The sequence below is a fragment of the Semicossyphus pulcher genome, unplaced genomic scaffold, assembly GCF_022749685.1.
Source record: "Semicossyphus pulcher isolate SPU_LCO1_2020_fin unplaced genomic scaffold, fSemPul1.0.p SCAF_5, whole genome shotgun sequence".
NCBI classification, from domain to species: domain Eukaryota; kingdom Metazoa; phylum Chordata; class Actinopteri; order Labriformes; family Labridae; genus Semicossyphus; species Semicossyphus pulcher.
Genome location: NW_027211726.1, coordinates 20,816,760 through 20,834,896, shown reverse-complemented (window position 1 = coordinate 20,834,896; position 18,137 = coordinate 20,816,760). Strand labels below are relative to the sequence as shown.

At 42.4% G+C, this 18,137-nt stretch overlaps 1 protein-coding gene across 1 annotated transcript; it reads right to left on the bottom strand.

Moving 5' to 3' along the window:
* Nucleotides 1–13,519: 13,519 nt before the first annotated feature.
* LOC138609428 (homeodomain-interacting protein kinase 2-like) lies at nt 13,520–17,034 on the bottom strand. Its single transcript, XM_069682074.1, has 11 exons — nt 16,852–17,034; nt 16,524–16,715; nt 16,250–16,431; nt 15,973–16,096; nt 15,754–15,873; nt 15,469–15,555; nt 15,164–15,348; nt 14,738–15,052; nt 14,125–14,626; nt 13,978–14,001; nt 13,520–13,711 (listed from the first exon to the last, which is right to left on the bottom strand). The coding sequence occupies exons 1-11, from the start codon at nt 17,032–17,034 to the stop codon at nt 13,520–13,522; spliced, it is 2,106 nt and encodes a 701-aa protein (XP_069538175.1).
* Nucleotides 17,035–18,137: the final 1,103 nt, after the last annotated feature.

Genomic DNA, 18,137 nt, shown 5'->3' with positions numbered 1-18,137 from the left:
TGTATCAGTAGCAGCAGTAAACAACCAGTAAATATTTTTAATTTTGCCATTCTTTGTACACTTGCCTAGGTGTGGGATATCAGACTCATGCTCGTTGACAACTGAGCTAAGGCCTTTCTGTAGTATAACCTCCTCAGTCTGCCCCTTTTCCTTAACAACATTATATCTCTACTCACCCACACTAAGCTACATCAATGTACCCATAATTTAATTACAAAGTTCCATCAAAGCATAAACTGAACATACACATGCTAAAAACTGCTCTATTTTCATTCTCAGCTAGCTTAGTGTAACGCTAACGTTAGCTCTGTAGCACTTGGGTGACTTCTGTTTCACTAAGAGGCCCAACTCCCTACCTGCATAAACTGACTCTCGCTGGCCTATGTGGCTACCTGTGTCACTGACTGTTACCTTACTCCTCTGACCAACACTATTGTTAACCGACATGTAGCCGAGAGAAGCTCTAGCTAGTTCAGGCAGGACGATTAGCATGCTTGGCCTGTTGTTTACTTCTCATACCACTCTGCGTTCACTCACACAGACACAGAAATTACATGTGATAATAGTTTCCCCTTTGTCACTGTTATAAATATTTAATCTAGCCAATATTTATGGCACAAATTCCAAATTTTATACAGTAATGGCAAAATCTGCACCGGGTCTGATCAATGGGTGCTTCTTATGTCACCTACAGCTGCATCTACAATATATGAGGTTCCTCCCTTTCAGCTGATTAAATCTCTGTTTCCATTAGGAAGCAGCACAAGTGATGTGTACGTTCCATCTGTAGTCTCTCATTTAAGGGATGTACTGCAAGCTCCGAAAGTGCTGCACAGTTTCACCTAATTTAAAACTCTGGACAAGTTTACTAAAGTACATCATTTCGAATGGCATGGACGCTAGAAACAGATGTAGGCTCTTCCTCTGAGGGTTCCAGAGAAAAATGTCTGTGAAATGTTCGAGAAAAGCTGTCATTCCCTTGTGGCCCAAATAAACTGAAAAGTTCATCCCTTTTTTTTCCTGCCCAATGATCAACCTTTCCAAAATAAGACAAAAACATGACCCAACCAACTCTGGAGGGGAAGGTAATAAAACCCAGACTAAAAATAACAAGAAATGACCTTTAAAAGACGGAAGAAACGAGGGAGTCCTAGAAACCCCTTTGTGATGTCTTAATACTTTTGCTAAGGACCAAGTGCATACATTTGTGTATATTTTTAGTGCATTTCTCATTTCTTACCTTCAGATTGTGGTAATGACAGCTTTTCATTATAAAAATAACAACCCGAATTCACTAATAACTATTAAACAAATGAATTTTTCCCAGTCATGCAAAGAGAAAAAAAGAAAATCACAGCCAAAAGTCTGAAAAAATCTATTGCTGGAAAATACCTGACAGGCTGTAATGGCGCATTGTGGAAGTGGGGAATCGTATGTGTGACAAAGTGGAGTTATTCCTCAATATCACGTTGGAATATAAAGTGAGTGAAACACAGGAAAACGTGGCCTGGGAGTCCTGCCATCACTCTTTTTGTCACGTCCGTCATTTTGCAAGGAATGTCGCCTCATTTGTGACGCCTCACAAAGGAGATAACGGCGCACAGCCTGATGTCACGAGCCAGAAAACGCCCTTTGTCCCATCTACACATCTCCGTGGCAGCGCTCCTAAACCCTGGCTGGAGTTTTGAAAAAGTTCTTTTTTCAGCGACCTAAAGCGGCGTTTGTATGTGGACGAAAGACCAAAACGCAGAGATAAGGCTACGTTTTGAACAATACATGGCCTTAGTCCCCCTGTTTCTGTGCCAGTATGTCTTACACCCTTTCTTCTAGTATGGATGTGTTCCTCGTGGTATATCTTGTTGTTTTTCACCTGCTCCCCATGGGCTCTTTAACCATAAGCCTTTTGTTTTGCCTTTTTGTTGCAATAAATTCTTCTTATTGTCTCCTCTTTCTTTGTGGTAAAACCCTAACTTGATATAAAATGACTATATCCCTGCACAGTATATTGGGTGGGCTATAAAAATGATGACTGCAACAATACAAAACTCCGGCATTTATTGTTGGCAAAATCAGTATATGTGTTTCAACACCATGTCGCTTCAGTGTCTTCAAAAAAATTGGCAGACACTCTTAAAATAGGCAGGTGGGACTTACGCACCAATCAGGAAAGAGAATAAGGCATTTTATAAGAAGATTTATATGTAAATGAAGCGCCAAGAGGCGTCCTGTCTTAATGAGCTAAGCGCTTCTCAATGCAACAAGCGGGGGCAAACAAAATGCAACATAAAAGATCAAAACATGTCCAGGATTCAAGGATTTTTATTGTCATTCCAGGACATGGAGATTTAAAACCAAAAAAACAAGTAGCATCAACGAGTAAAACAGCAATCAGTTGGGCATAGTTAAGCTGTTTTCCCAGCTTACATCAGTGTTTTGCAATTGTGTTGTCTCACAGCTTCTGGTGGTTCTGCGCAACCTCCTGCTTGAAGGGTTGGGGGCAAACAGTCCATTTGCAGAGTCTATGATGCCTACATGATGCCTAAGGCCGTACTCCTGCACCTGCAGGTGTAACTGTCACTTATGGTGGGTAGGCTGCTGCCAGTGATCTTCTGCACTGACTTGCAGTACCACACAGTGACACAGGAAGTCTCCACCACACACCTGTAGAAGGATGTAAGGACAGAGGTAAGTGGCCAGCATGCTTTACTCTCCTCAGGAAGTAGGTGTTGATGGGCCTTCTTTATTATGGTGGCTGCAGGTGAGGTTGTCGGCGATGTCAGGTATTAACGCTGGAGACCACCTCGACAGCTGCTCCTCCGATCGAGTCTCCAGTCTGAGACAACTTTTACAGAGAAAAAAGATTGTGATTTGATCATCTGTGTGAAGAAAGATTAGCTGTTACCAGCACATAGCAGAAGTAAAGAAGAATTCGATCTGAAGGAGTCCATTTAGTCGGTGAGTCAGACCGTGATGCAACTCGGTGGCATTTTAAGTTAGGCGACGCCAATTCAAATATAAACATGTACAGCCGTGGAAAGGGAACAGGATGCAGGACTGACATTTTGAACATCATTACAGATTTCATGCAATAAATGGATGATGGCAGGATAATTACGACAGCTCTCATCCAAGCGTCTAATGGTTTTTCTTCTCCGGTTTTTGTGAGATCCCATTTAATTCCCCTTTACCATAGCCATGGCACGTCTTACCTCACAGGTCATTGTCCCATTCTTGCTGCGAGACCTCATTTAGATGCTGATACCTCATCAAAAAGGCGCGATGATGAAGAACAATAGCTGAATAACCCTGCCATTTCCAAGTCAATAAGCGAAAAAAAAACCTCTTTTCATAGAGTCTGGAGGATGAAAGTGATTTGAATATAAGAAAGTCAGCAAGATAGACTGAGGTTTAAAGATACTGTCGGGAGATAAGAGGTCATTAAATTCACAGGAATAAGAAAAGAAGTCCCAGCTGAGTAGCCTGAAGAGACTGCAATTCGTTCTAAGCCTCGATTGTCTCTTTCTTTTCTGTTTGAAGCATTCCCAACTGGCTTTGTCCTTCGCAGCAGCTTTGTATTTACCAAAAAGTCACAACTCCTGTCTTTCTGTCTCTTCCCCACCTTCAGTTCTCTACCAAAAAGTTTCTTCTGCTTCTTAGTAATCGTCAGCCATGCATAGGAAATAAATTGACTTGTCAGTGGACAACTGCTTACGTCTGGTTTGCCTTCTCATCCCTTTCCGTGTTCCCTCTGCTCTCTCTCTCTCCTACCTCCTTCACCTTTCTTCTTTCTCTTCTAAAGACATCCCTTTCTCTCTCTTTTACCCTCCCCTTATTTATTTTCTCCTCCTATCATTTTGGTTATCATTTTCTTTCCCGAACATGTTCTTTGCTTCTCTATTATCCCTCCTCCCACTTCTTCTTTCGCTCTTCCTCTCTCCCTGGCTGTGGGGTGATGTATGGTCCCTGTCAGTGCTGGAATCAATGGGACGCCGGTTGTTTTAATTTAGCCTGGGAGCCCAGCGGATCCAGATCCTCAGCGTCATGGAAGAGCGATAGCAGTGGCCTTTCTCTCCTCTGTTTGTACTCCCCTCCCTCTGTCCTCCCTCGCTCGCTGCATTGATCAACACTTAGCTCCCGTTGGATAACGCTCCGCGGAGGCCCACACTGTCTGGAGGCCTTAGAGAACAAGTGAGCTCACCTCTTGTCTGTTAACATGCTCTGGATTCGCCTCTGTACCAATCGATGCCTCAGGTTGAAGCAGCGTGATGAGACGCAAACAAATAGATAGGTGAAAGCTGTCACCAATGGTCCCATGGCGTGGGACAACACATTTAAAGCCAAAGAGAAGACATATTTTAATTAGCATACATACTATGACCATACTTGGACACCAAAATGTACCATGGTGTTCTTACTGTTTTACACAGGGTCTTATGTAGAGAGACAGGAGGAGACAGAAGTTTGGCCTTACTGTAAGCTTTATCAAAAGGGAAAGTTTTAAACCTACAATTAACCGTAGAGAGGGTGTCTGCCTGGTAGATGATACAAAAGGAGGGGTGCCTGATAATTGAAGGCTCTACCTCCCATACTACTCTTAGGGTGCTTTCACACCTGACAGCTTTCTGGTGCGGACCAAACCACCGGACCATGGCCCGCTAGAAAAGAGGGGACACATTTCCAAATGTACTACAGTCCGGTTCAGGTGAGAACATAATTGGACTTAAAGTAGAACAAAATAAAGTAAGCAAACCAAATAACTGTGCATTGCGGGTTGTTAACGGATGTTGACAGCCATGCAGGCAGACAGCAAGATGAGCAGAGGACAGACGTGGGGGAGCGACGAGGTGGGGCGCTAAGAGAAATATGGGCTGACCAAACAACTTCACAAATGCTTGTGGAAATGCACAAGAATGCGGAGGTATTCAAACTGCGACAACAAAAGTCTGCGATCGTGTTGAGTGTGATTGAGAAGTGTGTTCTCCTTCTTTGTTTACTTCAGGGAGTCTACCTACGTGGAAATTCTGACCAATCAGAGAGCAGTTTCCTCGTCAAAACTTTTTGTCAGCTGCCAAACTTTCTGTGAGAAACACATCACATGTAGACTTACTCAGTCTGGATGACCCTCTTTCTAGATGCTTATTCCTTACTTCCACACTTTAATTGTACTCTCTTCTTCACCTTAAGTCACGTTTTAATTCACAAACTACTTTAATTTGATCACTTAGCTTTGCGTCAGTCCCCCCAACACACCTGCACCTCTGCTCTCTGCACAGCTCCACCCCCTCTTGCTGTCTGTCTCTCTGTCTGCTGTGTTGACTGTCTTCAGCAGCAGTCTGTTTAAGTCACAAAAGTTCAATATTTTCTCAGGCAATTCAGTTCTAACAGCACGTAAGCTGCTTGTGCACGAGGGACTTTATTAATGACGTAGCGATCAAAACGATTGACCGTCACCGAATGACATCTGGTCTTTTAGAAGCTTTATAAACAGCGACAATCAATGCATTTACAATAGGGACGTACATAGATACACAGTAGGAATGTTTACATTGTGTTACAGAATTGCATATGATTGTGAGCGGACAGAGAGCGTTCTGATGTCCTGTGACTCCTGTCACTGTTTCAGTGCTCTTCCTCAACAAGGAGAGCGGGCAAACGACCGTTCATTTGGAGCGTTTCGTTTAATTACGCAGAAATCTGAAGCAGCGGCGGCGGCACGGCAAAATGTTTGTAACAGAAACACTGCCAGTGGTAACTCCGTTCACATCGACAGTAAAAACAAATAACTTTTGTCTTGGCCAGAGAACCACTAGCAGGGCTTTGAGGCTGAATTTGCCATTTAAAAGACCGTTTTCTTTCTCCATTTCTGCTCATGGAGGTTTGTTTCTGCATGATATCCACAACATTGCGGCTGCATCGCTTCCTGTTTTCTCAAACTGCGGGGCTGGTGGAGGGTTATTAACGTGTTAACGTTGACAGCCCTAGTTTTTAATCATAGTTATGAAGGTTAATTGTCACTGAGTTTGAAATGGATCCTTAATGAGACTTTCAGCTTCAGTATTATATATCCATTGTTGCTGTTTCAAGCCACATGTTAACTCGCGGCATGTGTGCTAAGACATCACAGTACGGCTTGAGGATCTGTCTCCAACAAGCGAAACTCATCCTGATGGACGGATAAACAATTGATAATGGGCCGAGAGGTAAAAGGTCGGATGAGCTTCATTTGAGCCATGATCTGGAGCTCATCAGATACATTCCTCCTGACAGCACCACCTCTCCTTCTGTCTCATATCATTTTCCTCCCTTTCGTCATCCCCCCCCTTCTTCGCCACCCATCATTAATACAAATCATCTCTGCCCATATTCCCCAATGCCAGGCTTGAGCGAAAGCCGTCATGCAAAGCTCACATCGCGTGGCTAAAGTAATTAAAGTATAGCTGCTTTGAAACAAAGGGCTGAATAGAGGAGAGCTTCGGATGAAATGAAAGAAATGTGCAGAGAAAGAAGGGGAAGCAATCAGAGAGGTGGGTTCCACCACAATGGCTCTGTTGATGAGAAATGTGCTGTACACTCGGGTCATGTATTATTGGGTTTTTATAGATGTATGCATGACGTGACACAAAAGGTTGGAGGCGCTTCGTCTTTGTTTGAGCCACAGCACATTTGCATTCAAGCAATACAGAAATAATAGAACAGTTTGATGATTATTGTGAGCGCTGCAATGTAATGATTATTTTGTTATTTTCTCCGAATCGTTTTCTTCCCAGCTCAGTCACTTAACTCAGAAAGTCAAGATGTTAATATTTTAAGAAAGAAAAAATGGACAAATTAGCTACAAACAAAGAAAAGTACAAACACACTACACCAAAGATGCTCCTTTAGCTTCAAAGCCTCCTGGACGGGCCAATTAAAATGTTTGATTGACAGCTGAGTCAGACTGCCAACTTCTTCTGGTAACTGTAGTTTATTAGCCCAGGATAAACAACATTTATGTCCCAAATTGGTAGTGAAGAACGGCCAGACCAATTTGCATCAGAAAAACAAATTCATCTTTAAATAACAGAACAATTTCAAGCCATTTTCAGTGCTACATTTGACTCTCTAATTACATATCTAACCCTGTCGCCTGGATTATTTTTCTTGACGACTTTTTTTCTTTTCAGAAAATGAAATGCTACGTTGATTTATCGCATGGAATTGAAAGGATATGGACTTTTAATACTAAAGACCAGGGTTTGCGTCCTTAATAGCCAGTGTGGTCAGATTTCCATGCAACTTCATCATTTTGGTTGAGAATGGGATAATCTCTATTCACACAGAAGCAGATTTTAGTACTGACCAATCAGGATGCAGTAAAAACAGTCGGTGTGGAGAGCGAGAGCAGGTGGATACGAAAGAGGATTAGGGCCACTGAAAATCAGGGCCACTGAAAATTAAGGTTCAATCAATTTTTTTTTACATTTTATTCTGAGAAAAAAGTCCGAATTCTGACTTTAATCTCAGAATTCTAAATTATAGACGTTCTCCACAGCGCAGTAGCTAGCTAACTGACCGAGCGTTCTTGATGCTCTGCGGCTAAATGTTGCAGATTGATTGGTTGAAATTGTTTGGTGCTAACTTACGTAAGCATGCATGAAATTTAGTTTTACCGGAAGAAAAAATGATCGGATTTTGATATAAGAATACAAAGACATGGATTTTCTGTATTTTTTGGCCTATATTGTCAAATAGATGCACAATATTCCCGGGGAAGTGTTCTTAAAGGATTAAAATGACATTTTTCCTTTCACCTTGACTTTAAGACCCGTTAATTAAAGCTCCTGTGAGGAGTTTTTCACTGGTTATGAAACAGACTGAAATTAATTCTGATGACTCAATATGACCCACAAAAGCAAACAGACGATCAGCGACAAGATTGATTATTTCTATATAGTTATTTTTAATGCCTGAAATCGCTGGCGGGGGGGTAGGTGTCAGACGGAGTGATTAACTGCACGCTGGCTTTGTTTACATTTCCCAGGGCAGAAATTTAAAGTGAGTGATACATATAACTGTTAAAGAAAGTAGGATGAGATTTTTCTTAAAAACCACCACTTAAGCATGTACAGGACAGAATCAGTAAAGAGATAAGAGGTATGGCTTTGTCCACAGGGGGCGCTAGAGTCAACACAAATGGAAAGTTCCTCACAGGAGCTTTAAAGTAAATCACTAGAAAAGCTTGTTTTTTCAGGTTCATACCGCTGAAGAAAGCCAGAGAGCAGCCTCTGTGTAACTTATTTACGGTGAAACTGAGACTCACCAGAAACAGACGAATGGGCGCTCCTCCAGGGGATTTAATGAACCAAGAGATGACTTTTGCTGACATAAATAGAGGGGCTTCAATTTCGCTTCACTTTTGATCTGAACACACGGTTGCTTCTTAAGTTGCTAACTGGACTGTGAACAATGCAGCGCACAGAGAACTTAGTCTTTGCTAGAAGTCCTTATCCGCTGGCTAAACCAGACTGCCTGAAATGTTCGGCATTCTCTCAGAGGCTATATCGTCACTGTCGCTTCACAGCTAGAAGGTTCCTGGTTTGAATCCTGGTTCAGACGTAGGGGGCCTTTCTGTGAGGAGCTTGCATGTTATCCCCCTGGGCGTGCGTGGGTTCCCTCCGGGTACTCCAGCTTCCTCCCACAAGACATAGTCGTTAGGTCTATTGGCGACTCTAAATATAGGTGCCCATAGGTGTAAATGTGAACGGATGCTGTCTCTATGTGTCGGCCCTGTGATTGACTTATATTGTAGGTAACACACATTTATTACATTATTTACCAACATATGCAGATTTTAAATGCATTTGCTCATTATTTTAACCAGTGCAACATTCTCTCAGTTCACAAAGCTTGAACATGTGACTTGAGGAAGGCAGGGTTACAAGATATTTCCACGCTTGTAGAGACTTTAACTGGAAATAAGAGGGATGCGGTTCAATGTTGTGGCTGTTTTATTGTTACAAGTAAACATCAGGCAATGATAAGTGATGATGGTTTATTTTTAATGCATTTGCAGCTTAAATGAAATATTTGATTGGCTCGATTCAAAGAATGTCGATACTGTTCTTAGCGCAGAGCAACGTGTACGAAGCTGATCAGTATGCTGCAGCAGAACAGAAACACATTGCAATTTAATATCGGTTTGAATCAAATTTTCATCAGCGTTGATCACCATGCAGAGCTCATCCATGCACACCTTCCCACCCATGTTCTACCATCCGCGAGCTCTTAATACCAATTAAATTGGCCGTGACACATGAGAAAAACACGGTAGAGAGACGGCAGTAAAGAAGGTGGCAGGTGCCATCATGTGGAAATTAACATGGTGGTAAATGACAAAGTGAAAAGAAGAGGGTTGGAAGGATGCAGGATTGATAGTTGCAGGGTAGGGGGCGTTGAGGAGAAGCTGGCGTGGTGTCAGAGAGCACCTGCGCTGCTCCCTGGTCTGCAGCACACTCCATTTAACATTACAGCGCTGTGAATTTGTCAAAGGGAACCAGGCAGGAGAACTGTTAACTGTTATTTCAAGCTGCCAGCTTGGATCTGGATCACACAATGCCTCATAGGGCTTCTCCGTTTATGACACAAGAAAAGAGGAGCGTAGGTGGTATATAAGGAGGGAGCGGCGCATCGAAAGACAGATCGAGCATTATTATGAATAAGAAAGAGGCTTCGCACCTGTTGCTTTAGGGGGAAAGAGAGAAAGTAAATGATGAAAGTGAAATTGCTTTGAGACAAAAACATTTTAAGGCGTTGGAAATTTGTAAAGAACATAATCATCCCAGCTTGTGAACACAAAACAAAACAATGTTCATAATTGTGTTGCTCCTACAGACAAACTTTCTTTAAAAATTCTTTGAATAAATTGTTTCAGAATGCATCGAAACACAGGCGAACAAAGAGATTAAGTATGTAGGTAAACCTGTTTCTGACGCCGTCCCTCCTTTCAAGGTTTGTAAAATAGTGCAGCCTCCTCCCTGCAGAGCACATAGCTCATCAAATGTCATGAGCTTCAGGGACAGATATTGAGCATTTAGCATCCAGCCGAACACCTTTATTCTTGTTCATTCCTGTCGCATCTTTGGACGTAAGCGCTGACATTTTCATGGCAAGTAGTTTGATGCATTTTGACTCGGTTCAACAGTCTTGTCTGAGCTTCACTGCTTAGACCAGGAGGTTTCAAAGTGTGGGAAAGTGAGCGTCATGGCAGAACATTTAAACGTCGTTTGAACAAGGTTTGTGTTTGTTTTAACGTCTTTGTTGCAGCCCAAATTTCTCTCACACTCACGCTTAAATTGTTGGCTAAAATGATTAAATAACATATCCTCCACAATCCATTAACTAAGCTGAAAGAAGACTCAAAAATTACCCAACTAAACTGATACATTGTAAGGCCTATGTGTGCAATTTTACACATCAAAATCAGTCGGAAGCAAAAAAATATTGTAGAGTTGCGGGGTAGTAGGAACAGTGAATCTTCCTTTTTGCTGCGCATAAGCGCTTGATGTGGGGATGTACTGAATAAAGGAATAAACGTTTAGGTGGATCGTCCTCCACCTGTAGCCTTGACTGGTACTTACTATTGATCATGGCCAACGTAGAAAACCAGTCTCCTCTCTCTGTGTAGTTACCAAAAAATCTATCCATTTCGCCCCGTACATGGCAGAAGTTAGCTCACTAGATGATTACAGTTATTTTTTCTGGTTTATTTTTTCTCACACTGCGCCTCACCTGAAGTCCTCTGGCGTCCCCAAGGGGAGACGCGCTTCACACCGCTGGTTTAGACATTTTGTCAGCCAAAGTGGCCATGTGGGGACAAAGTTAAACTTCGCTGACTGCAGTTTTTGCAGCCTAGTTAATTAAATGTAGCCCGTCTGTTAGAATTAAAGTGATAAAGAGCTTTTAATCTTGTGCAGGGTGATTGTGTGGTGGTGTTAGAACACCTACAGGCTGCTCAGGAACAAATCCCTGTCAGACAGCGTGCTTCAGAATACCGCAAAAAAGGCTATAGCTTGGAGGTCCTCTCTTCACGCTGTCACTTGGCTCCTCAGAAGCGGTAGTTTCTTCTTTGTTGTTTCCGTGCAGTCGATGGTTTCCTGTTGTCTCAAGATGTCAGAGGTTTCCAGAGGGTCAGTCTTTGATTTTTTGCAGTTTTATTTTAACGACATTGGCGGAGACATTCCTCTTCCAGCTCCAAGTAAGCGTGTCTGACTTCTTATGTACATTTGTGCTTTGTTCAGTTCAGCCACAGTTTGGTCAGGAGGCTGTCACATGACGCAAGGCAACAGGGCTTTTCACTTAAGAGCAAAGATGATTTGTTGTATTTTGCAGCAGCAAACTTTACTTTGGTTTTTCTTGCTTCAGTGTGTATAAATCCCATTACTGTTTCAGTCCCTTGTGCCCAGAGATCCAACACAAGTTGTGATAAATGCTTGAAGAACAGTAAGTGACAGTAAGTCAAATAAAACTGTTTCTTTTTTTCTTTTTTCACCATAAATATCAAAGACAGAGAAGATAGTAAGCAAGCATTTTCTTTTTGCTGTCTTGTGGTGCAGTGTTTGTGGTGCACACCAGCAAACCACTGCATCGACTACCCAACTAGGAACATCCTGCCCCCCAGCAGTGTGTCCCCTGAATGATGCATGATGGGGGCTATGTTGGGGTAAGACCGATTAAACCTTAAACCTCATATAATACGTTTTTTGTTTTTTTTTGGAATATGTTTTGAGAAAAGTTGACTGTTTGTTTAAAGTGAAATAGGAACTACTTTTTTGCTAGCTAGCTAAATAGAAGGCAGCAATGTCCAACATAAACTATTTGTACAGCCTGCACATTAGCAGCCTTTCATTAGCATGAAAAGTTGTGGCTACTTCTGTTAGCTGAAGCTTTTTCACTTAGGTGTTTTAATATTTCAACCTCACACCTTCACATGTTCACCTCTGTACAGTTTGTGTTAATACAGGCTACAACCTGAGACACCACAGGGCAGAGAGCATCTCCACTCAAGGCCCGCTTCCACAACAGCTTCTTTCCAGCCACTCAGACTCATTGCACAGGACATTAAGGGAGGAAGGAAGAACCACACCCCCCACCTCACCTCCTTGATGGACAGTTAACTACCTCACAGTGATAACAATGTGTAAAATACAGTGCAATAACAGATGTGGAAAATGTCCATGTGCAATAATATTATGTGCAAAGTTTTCATAGGACAAGGACCTCAATTTTTTTTAATCGTTTTATATAATGTCTACGTTTATATTTTTGAAAGTGTTTATTTTTTATTATAGTCTATACTTTTTTATACTTTATTCTACTTTAATTTATTTATTATGATGCTCTTCTATTTTATTTTGTATTTTACAAAGCTGACTCGAGGAGAACGTACACAAACTCCAATGTACCTGTACTGTCCTGTACCTGTGCAAATGGCAATAAGCATCTATTCTATTGTTAAATAATAAAGTCTAAGCGACCCCTTTTTATTACCTGGTAGAAACTCTTATAAAGGTTCACATGAACACCTATCAGAAAAAATGTCTGTCCTATTTTATTTAATGTATGTTAACAAGTTTTAAACATGCAATTGATCCATGTCTGTGTCCCAAAGTGTGCATGTATCAAATATATCTTAAACTAATTTTTTAAACTTTAAACTTTTTAGGGCATTTCATTGGATAAAACAGTTAAAGAGAGAAAGGAAATACAGGTAAGAGAGAGCGGGGAAGCAAAGGGCAGAGAGCTCCAGTCAGACCCTGGGCCTCTGCAGCGAGGACTCAGCCTCTGTACACCAACTGAGCGTCTTCCCTTTTAAATACCTTTAAACCACTTTTAAGATAATTATAGGTCCTGGCACTTTATTGTTATTTCATATAAAAATATTTTATTAAAAAATGTATAAAGTTGTGCTGGATTGAATATAAAGATAAATTACTTGTTAAGTGAGGAACATTTATTAACATTTATTAAGAATGAAGTAAGAAATCAATCAATCAAATCAGATTTAGTTTTTATATCGCCAAATCATAACCAAAGTTGTTTCAAGACACAAAAAGAGAGGCCCAACATGAATCCACCATGAGCAGCACTTAGCAACATACAGTGGCGAGGAAAAACTTCCTTTTAACAGGCAGAAACCTCGAGCAGAACCAGGCTCATGTTGAACAGCCGTCTGCCTCGACTGGATGGGCCGGAAAGTGGGAAAGAAAGAGATGCAGGATAGAGACAGGCAGAGAGAGAAACAACAACAACAACAACAACAACAGGAAATACATACTTATGGCTACAATGCCAATAAAAATGGTACAAAAGTGCAACAATTAGCAAGAAAAGCAAAGCAATGATAAAGGCTGATAATAGTATAGCAGTAGAAGTCAACATGTCTACTGTTAGCATTAGCAACAATAAATAATAAATGAACAGACAACAGAACAAAACAAGCAAACAAAAAAAGGCAGAAAGAGGTGAAAACAAACAAAAACAATTAGGCAGCGTTGCGGATCTCTGCAGGCAGAGAACTCCAGAGGGTGGGGGCAGCAACACTGAAGGCTCGGTTCTCAACAGCTCGGAGGCGAGAGTGAGGGATGGAGAGCAGGCCGGAGTCTGAGGACGGCAGACTCGGGGATGGGGTGTAGGGATGGAGGAGGTCCTTTAGGAACAGGGGGGAAATGGAGAGCTGGGGAGAGGGGGGGGGGAGAGAGGGAGACTTGTGGGTGAGGAGGAGGATTTTATCAGTGATGCGGGACTTGACAGGGAGCCAGTGGAGGTGGATGAGGGTGGGGCTGATGTGCTGCCAGGGCTTGGTGTTGTTGTTAAAGACTCTCCGTGGTTAGCAGATGTTCGGACGTTGTTGAGTACAAATAAGCTGTATCGGCCAGCAGTCTTATTTGACACTGAACAAATGAAATGTGCTTTGCTGGAGTTCAAGGCAGCCTGGCTCACAGTCTCAGCCAGGCTGCAGTTGAGCTGGAAATGGTGTTACAGGCATTACACAGACTTCTCGGGTTCCGTAAATGACGGCTTACTTTTCCTTTTTGATGTCTGATTGATCGTCTGCACTTCTTCGTCTTCAGCTGCTTTTCTTTTTACTCCGGATCGGGCCTGGCTCTCCGGCTGGGTGCTGGTTGAAGGACGTGGTCTGTTGGTAGGGATGTTCATCCTAACAGGTGGATCTTGGAGATTGTGGGATGATCTTTGGCTGTTGCTGTTTCTGGCCCTCTTCCTCACGCGATCTGATGTCTCAGAGGAGTCATATCCAGAGTCTTCTCCATGAGCTCGCTTCCTCTTGTCTGTAGAAGAGACGACACTCCGGGTCCGACTGCTGGTGCTTGAGGTGGAAGGACCAGCACAGCCTTTCTTGAATTTCTTCCTGTTGTCAGACTTGGTTTGTGGACGTCTTCTATCTTCATAATCAGTCAGCTTTCTTCTCACCCTTTCCTTGATGTCTGTGAGGGCCTGGCTGCTTTGGGGAGGTTGTTTGCTGACACGTTGTTGATGGGGATGGGCAGGGTGGCCTCTCAAAGCAGTGCTATCCTGGTTGTTATCCGTTGGATCCTGGTTGATGCTGGAGGTGGATGGTGCAGAGCTTTCTCTGTAATTTCATGAATGGGATAAAATATTGTAACACAAATAGACTACAAACTGATCCAACAAGCTCTAAATTCTTAAAATATCTGTTGTAAAATGCTGAAGATTGGCATACCTGTGGACTGTCTTCACCATTTTGGACTGATGAGCGGTCTCCTTCATGGTACCACCTTCCTCATCAGCCTTTCTTTTTATCCCAGTCTTGACAGCACTCACTGGCTGGGTAGAAGTGCAGGGATGGGGGTTGATGTGCTGTCGCTGGTTCTTGCTGTTGCTCCCAGCAGCAGCAGCAGGAGGAGCAGGACGGTTCTGCTGGATGGGGTGGGCTGTTCTGGAAGAAGGCTGCTGCAAAGACCCCCCAGCATTCCCACGACCAGAAGTCTGGATGACGTCCTGACAGACGCCCATGTTGTCAAAGCTGGTCCGAACACTGCAAGACAATGAATCATTCCAATAGTCTATTTCATCTGCGATGTGACTACAGGACACATGTTAAGTAAGATGGATCAGAAACATCTTTAATGTGGTAGTTTTGACTTACTAGGAACTGCTGGGGTACTTGCTGATGTAACGCATGCTGATGAAAGGATGCTCCAGCACCTGACCGGGTGTCAGTCGATTGGCGGCATCGAGCTGAAGCATTCCCTTTAGTATGTCCTTAAACGTCAGCGTATCATTCCACTCTGCAATTCTGTCTGCTTTGTTGTCAGAGATGAGGCGACGCATCTGAAACATGAAGAGAAAACAACAGCAAAGGTCAGGAGGATCTTCAATCAACTCCAGGAGGGAATAAAACCCCCAACTGAAGATTATTTTTTACAATATATTGTGAAAAAAAGCACCTACATTCACGAGTTCATCAAAGGAGTTTAACTTCAGCCTCCTGGCCTCCACTGGCCGAATCCCCGTCTCATGGAAGAACCGCTTCTGTGACTAAACAGACAGTTTACTTGTTAGCAGCTACATTCTGAGCACAGTTAACTTGGACAAGCAGGCAGAGAGGAACAAATATGTTCGAAATGTGACAAAGCTCCATAGGAGGGTTGTGGGATTAAACAAATTGTAATCACAGAGAAAAGTAGCGAGGACACGAGATCAGTCAGATCAGAGTAGTGGTGAAGTGGTATGTACCTTAAGTTCCCAGAGTCTCCTTTGCGAGTCGTGGGATCTCCGGAAGAAACGGCGAGTCTTGAGTCCATTCTTGAGTAGGTTGTCCGGTGGTTGACCCTGAGTCTCTACAATGCACCTCATCTGAAGATAGAACACAAAGTCAAGTTACAATGGGAGTCCAAGTTGACAACTTCCAGTAAAGAATTTCTATATTGACCAAATGACAGCAACTTCACATACCATATCATATTCACTCCTGCCATCATAGAGAAGAGTGCCGAGGTACAAGTAGGCAACGACGCAACCCAGAGACCACATGTCCACGGACTCTGTGAACGGGAGCCCCAAAATAATCTCTGGAGATCTACGAGAGGACAAACAACCAGGGTCACGTTAGCAATTAGGACAGTTTCCACTATTTTAACAAGCATCTGTATCACTCATAATTTCTTTTACTTATGTAAATCCAAGCCACCAATTCACAGCAACGAGATCAACTATGGTTGAAGTTACTTACCTGTATGGACGGGTCTGAATGTAGGAGCCACGCTTGGCAGCTGACACGTCGCTTGCCAGGCCGAAGTCGATCAGTTTGACTTTGAAGGGCTCTTGTTGATGGTTCACCAACATCACGTTCTCCAACTTGAGGTCTGCATGTATCATGCCGATTCTCTTCAAATGGTCCAGTGCGTTGGCGAGCTGAAAGGTCATTAAATCATTAAGTTAACAAGCATGGTCCTTCAGTATTTAAAAGTGTTGATGAATGCAGATTGAAATGCAGTAGAACATACCTGCTGGACAATAGGTCTGATCTCCTGCAGAAGGAGAGGTCGGAAACATCTTTCCTTCATGAGGTCAAAAAGACTTTTGTCCAGGTGTTCAAATTCCAGGCAATAGTGTCCTCTGTCGATGAAAGAGCTGTGCCACTTGACCACGTTGCACTTGTCGGGGTCAAGCACTGAAAGTTTGGAGAGGGATTGCTCCTGGGGATACATGACAGATAACACACAGGTTTTATATACAACATAAACAAACCATTAGACTCAACAAAATTGATGAAACCAACATAGAAAGCGCCTACAAGTTAATCTTTAAGCATGCTCAGTTTGTTCTTCCTACCTCTGCCTCTGCCTGAAAGATATAAGGCTCCTTGTATATCATCATTTTGACGGCTACAGTCTCCTTGTCAGTCATCCTGATGCATTTAGCGACGGTGCCAAAGGTGCCCTGCCCAAGGACTGACTGCACCAGGTAGCGGGTGGATCTGGAAGCCAGCCACTGGGCGGGTTGAGGAGTGGACATCTCTGAATCCATCAGAGTGTTTGAAACCTGCAGTTTGGAAAGCAAAGCTGAGAGGAAAGCAGCAAAGGATAGATAGGAACACAAAATGTAGTCAACTTTAGGTCAAACGCACCATACAGCGCTATCAGAACAACATTTCACAGGACCACTTGTGTTCAAAAGCAAGGAAAATTGTGGATTTTAGTTTAAACCCGATCAGTGAAGGTGTGTTTACGTAAATTAACTTACAAACAGAAGTGTTACAATATTGTGAGGTTGTGAAGAGAAACACGATTTCAGTTGCGAGAGCAGAGATCGATCATCAAACTAATGATACTTACCAAGTTTGGCTGATGTCTGAGAGATTTCTGCGGAGTTTCTCCTCGAAACACGTAAATAAATGTAACTAACAATAACACTAAATAATCTAAGACGATGTAGCGAAGTTCGAAGTTAGAAAGTCGAAGGTTGACCGAGCTCTGTGTAGATGTGTCTTCACTGCGTGAGGCTACTAACAGACTGACTTTAAAGCTTGTGGAAGTCTCACATTCTTCATTCTGAGCTTCCTTGTGACATCATACACACATTCTATGGAATGAAGATGAAGATTCTGCAACAACTTCAGTGTTTAAATAAAGTTGTTATGATACGAATTTTCAATCATGTAAATAATAATAGTTTCTTTTCATTGCTGCTGCTTTATTGTTTGGATAGGACTTACTAAAGCTCTATACAAAGGTGGCTGGTCAATTAATCTGTCTCCTCATGCCAAACAGACTTTTTTGGGCAATAATATGATCTAATAATTTGATATAAACAAGTCACTGTTAAAGATCATCTGCAATGGGCACCGACTGTCCTTTAGGTACATTTATATTTAATACTGCTAATATTTAAAGGCCCCAAATTGATCCCAATAATCAATTTAAAGATCTTCAGGTAGACATGATTATGGCTCGCTAACCTGAGATTAAACCTAAAGCACGCACAGAGTAACAATGCATTAAAAAAGTTTAGAAATATATTTTAAATCATTTCATAATGACATATTCACATATAAGGGGGACAAATTATCCTTACATGTCATCAACATTTGATTGTTGAATGCAAGCCGTCCATGTAAC

What these genes read in the sequence shown, in the direction of transcription:
- LOC138609428 (XM_069682074.1), bottom strand. Translation starts at nt 17,034, where the DNA reads ATGTCCACTCCTCAACCCGCCCAGTGGCTGGCTTCCAGATCCACCCGC. An exon ending in ATTCAGACCCGTCCATACAG is followed by an intron (nt 16,097 to 16,249) that starts GTAAGTAACTTC and finishes GTCCTCTCGTAG; the next exon opens with ATCTCCAGAGATTATTTTGG. An exon ending in GGAGACTCTGGGAACTTAAG is followed by an intron (nt 15,556 to 15,753) that starts GTACATACCACT and finishes CTGTCTGTTTAG; the next exon opens with TCACAGAAGCGGTTCTTCCA.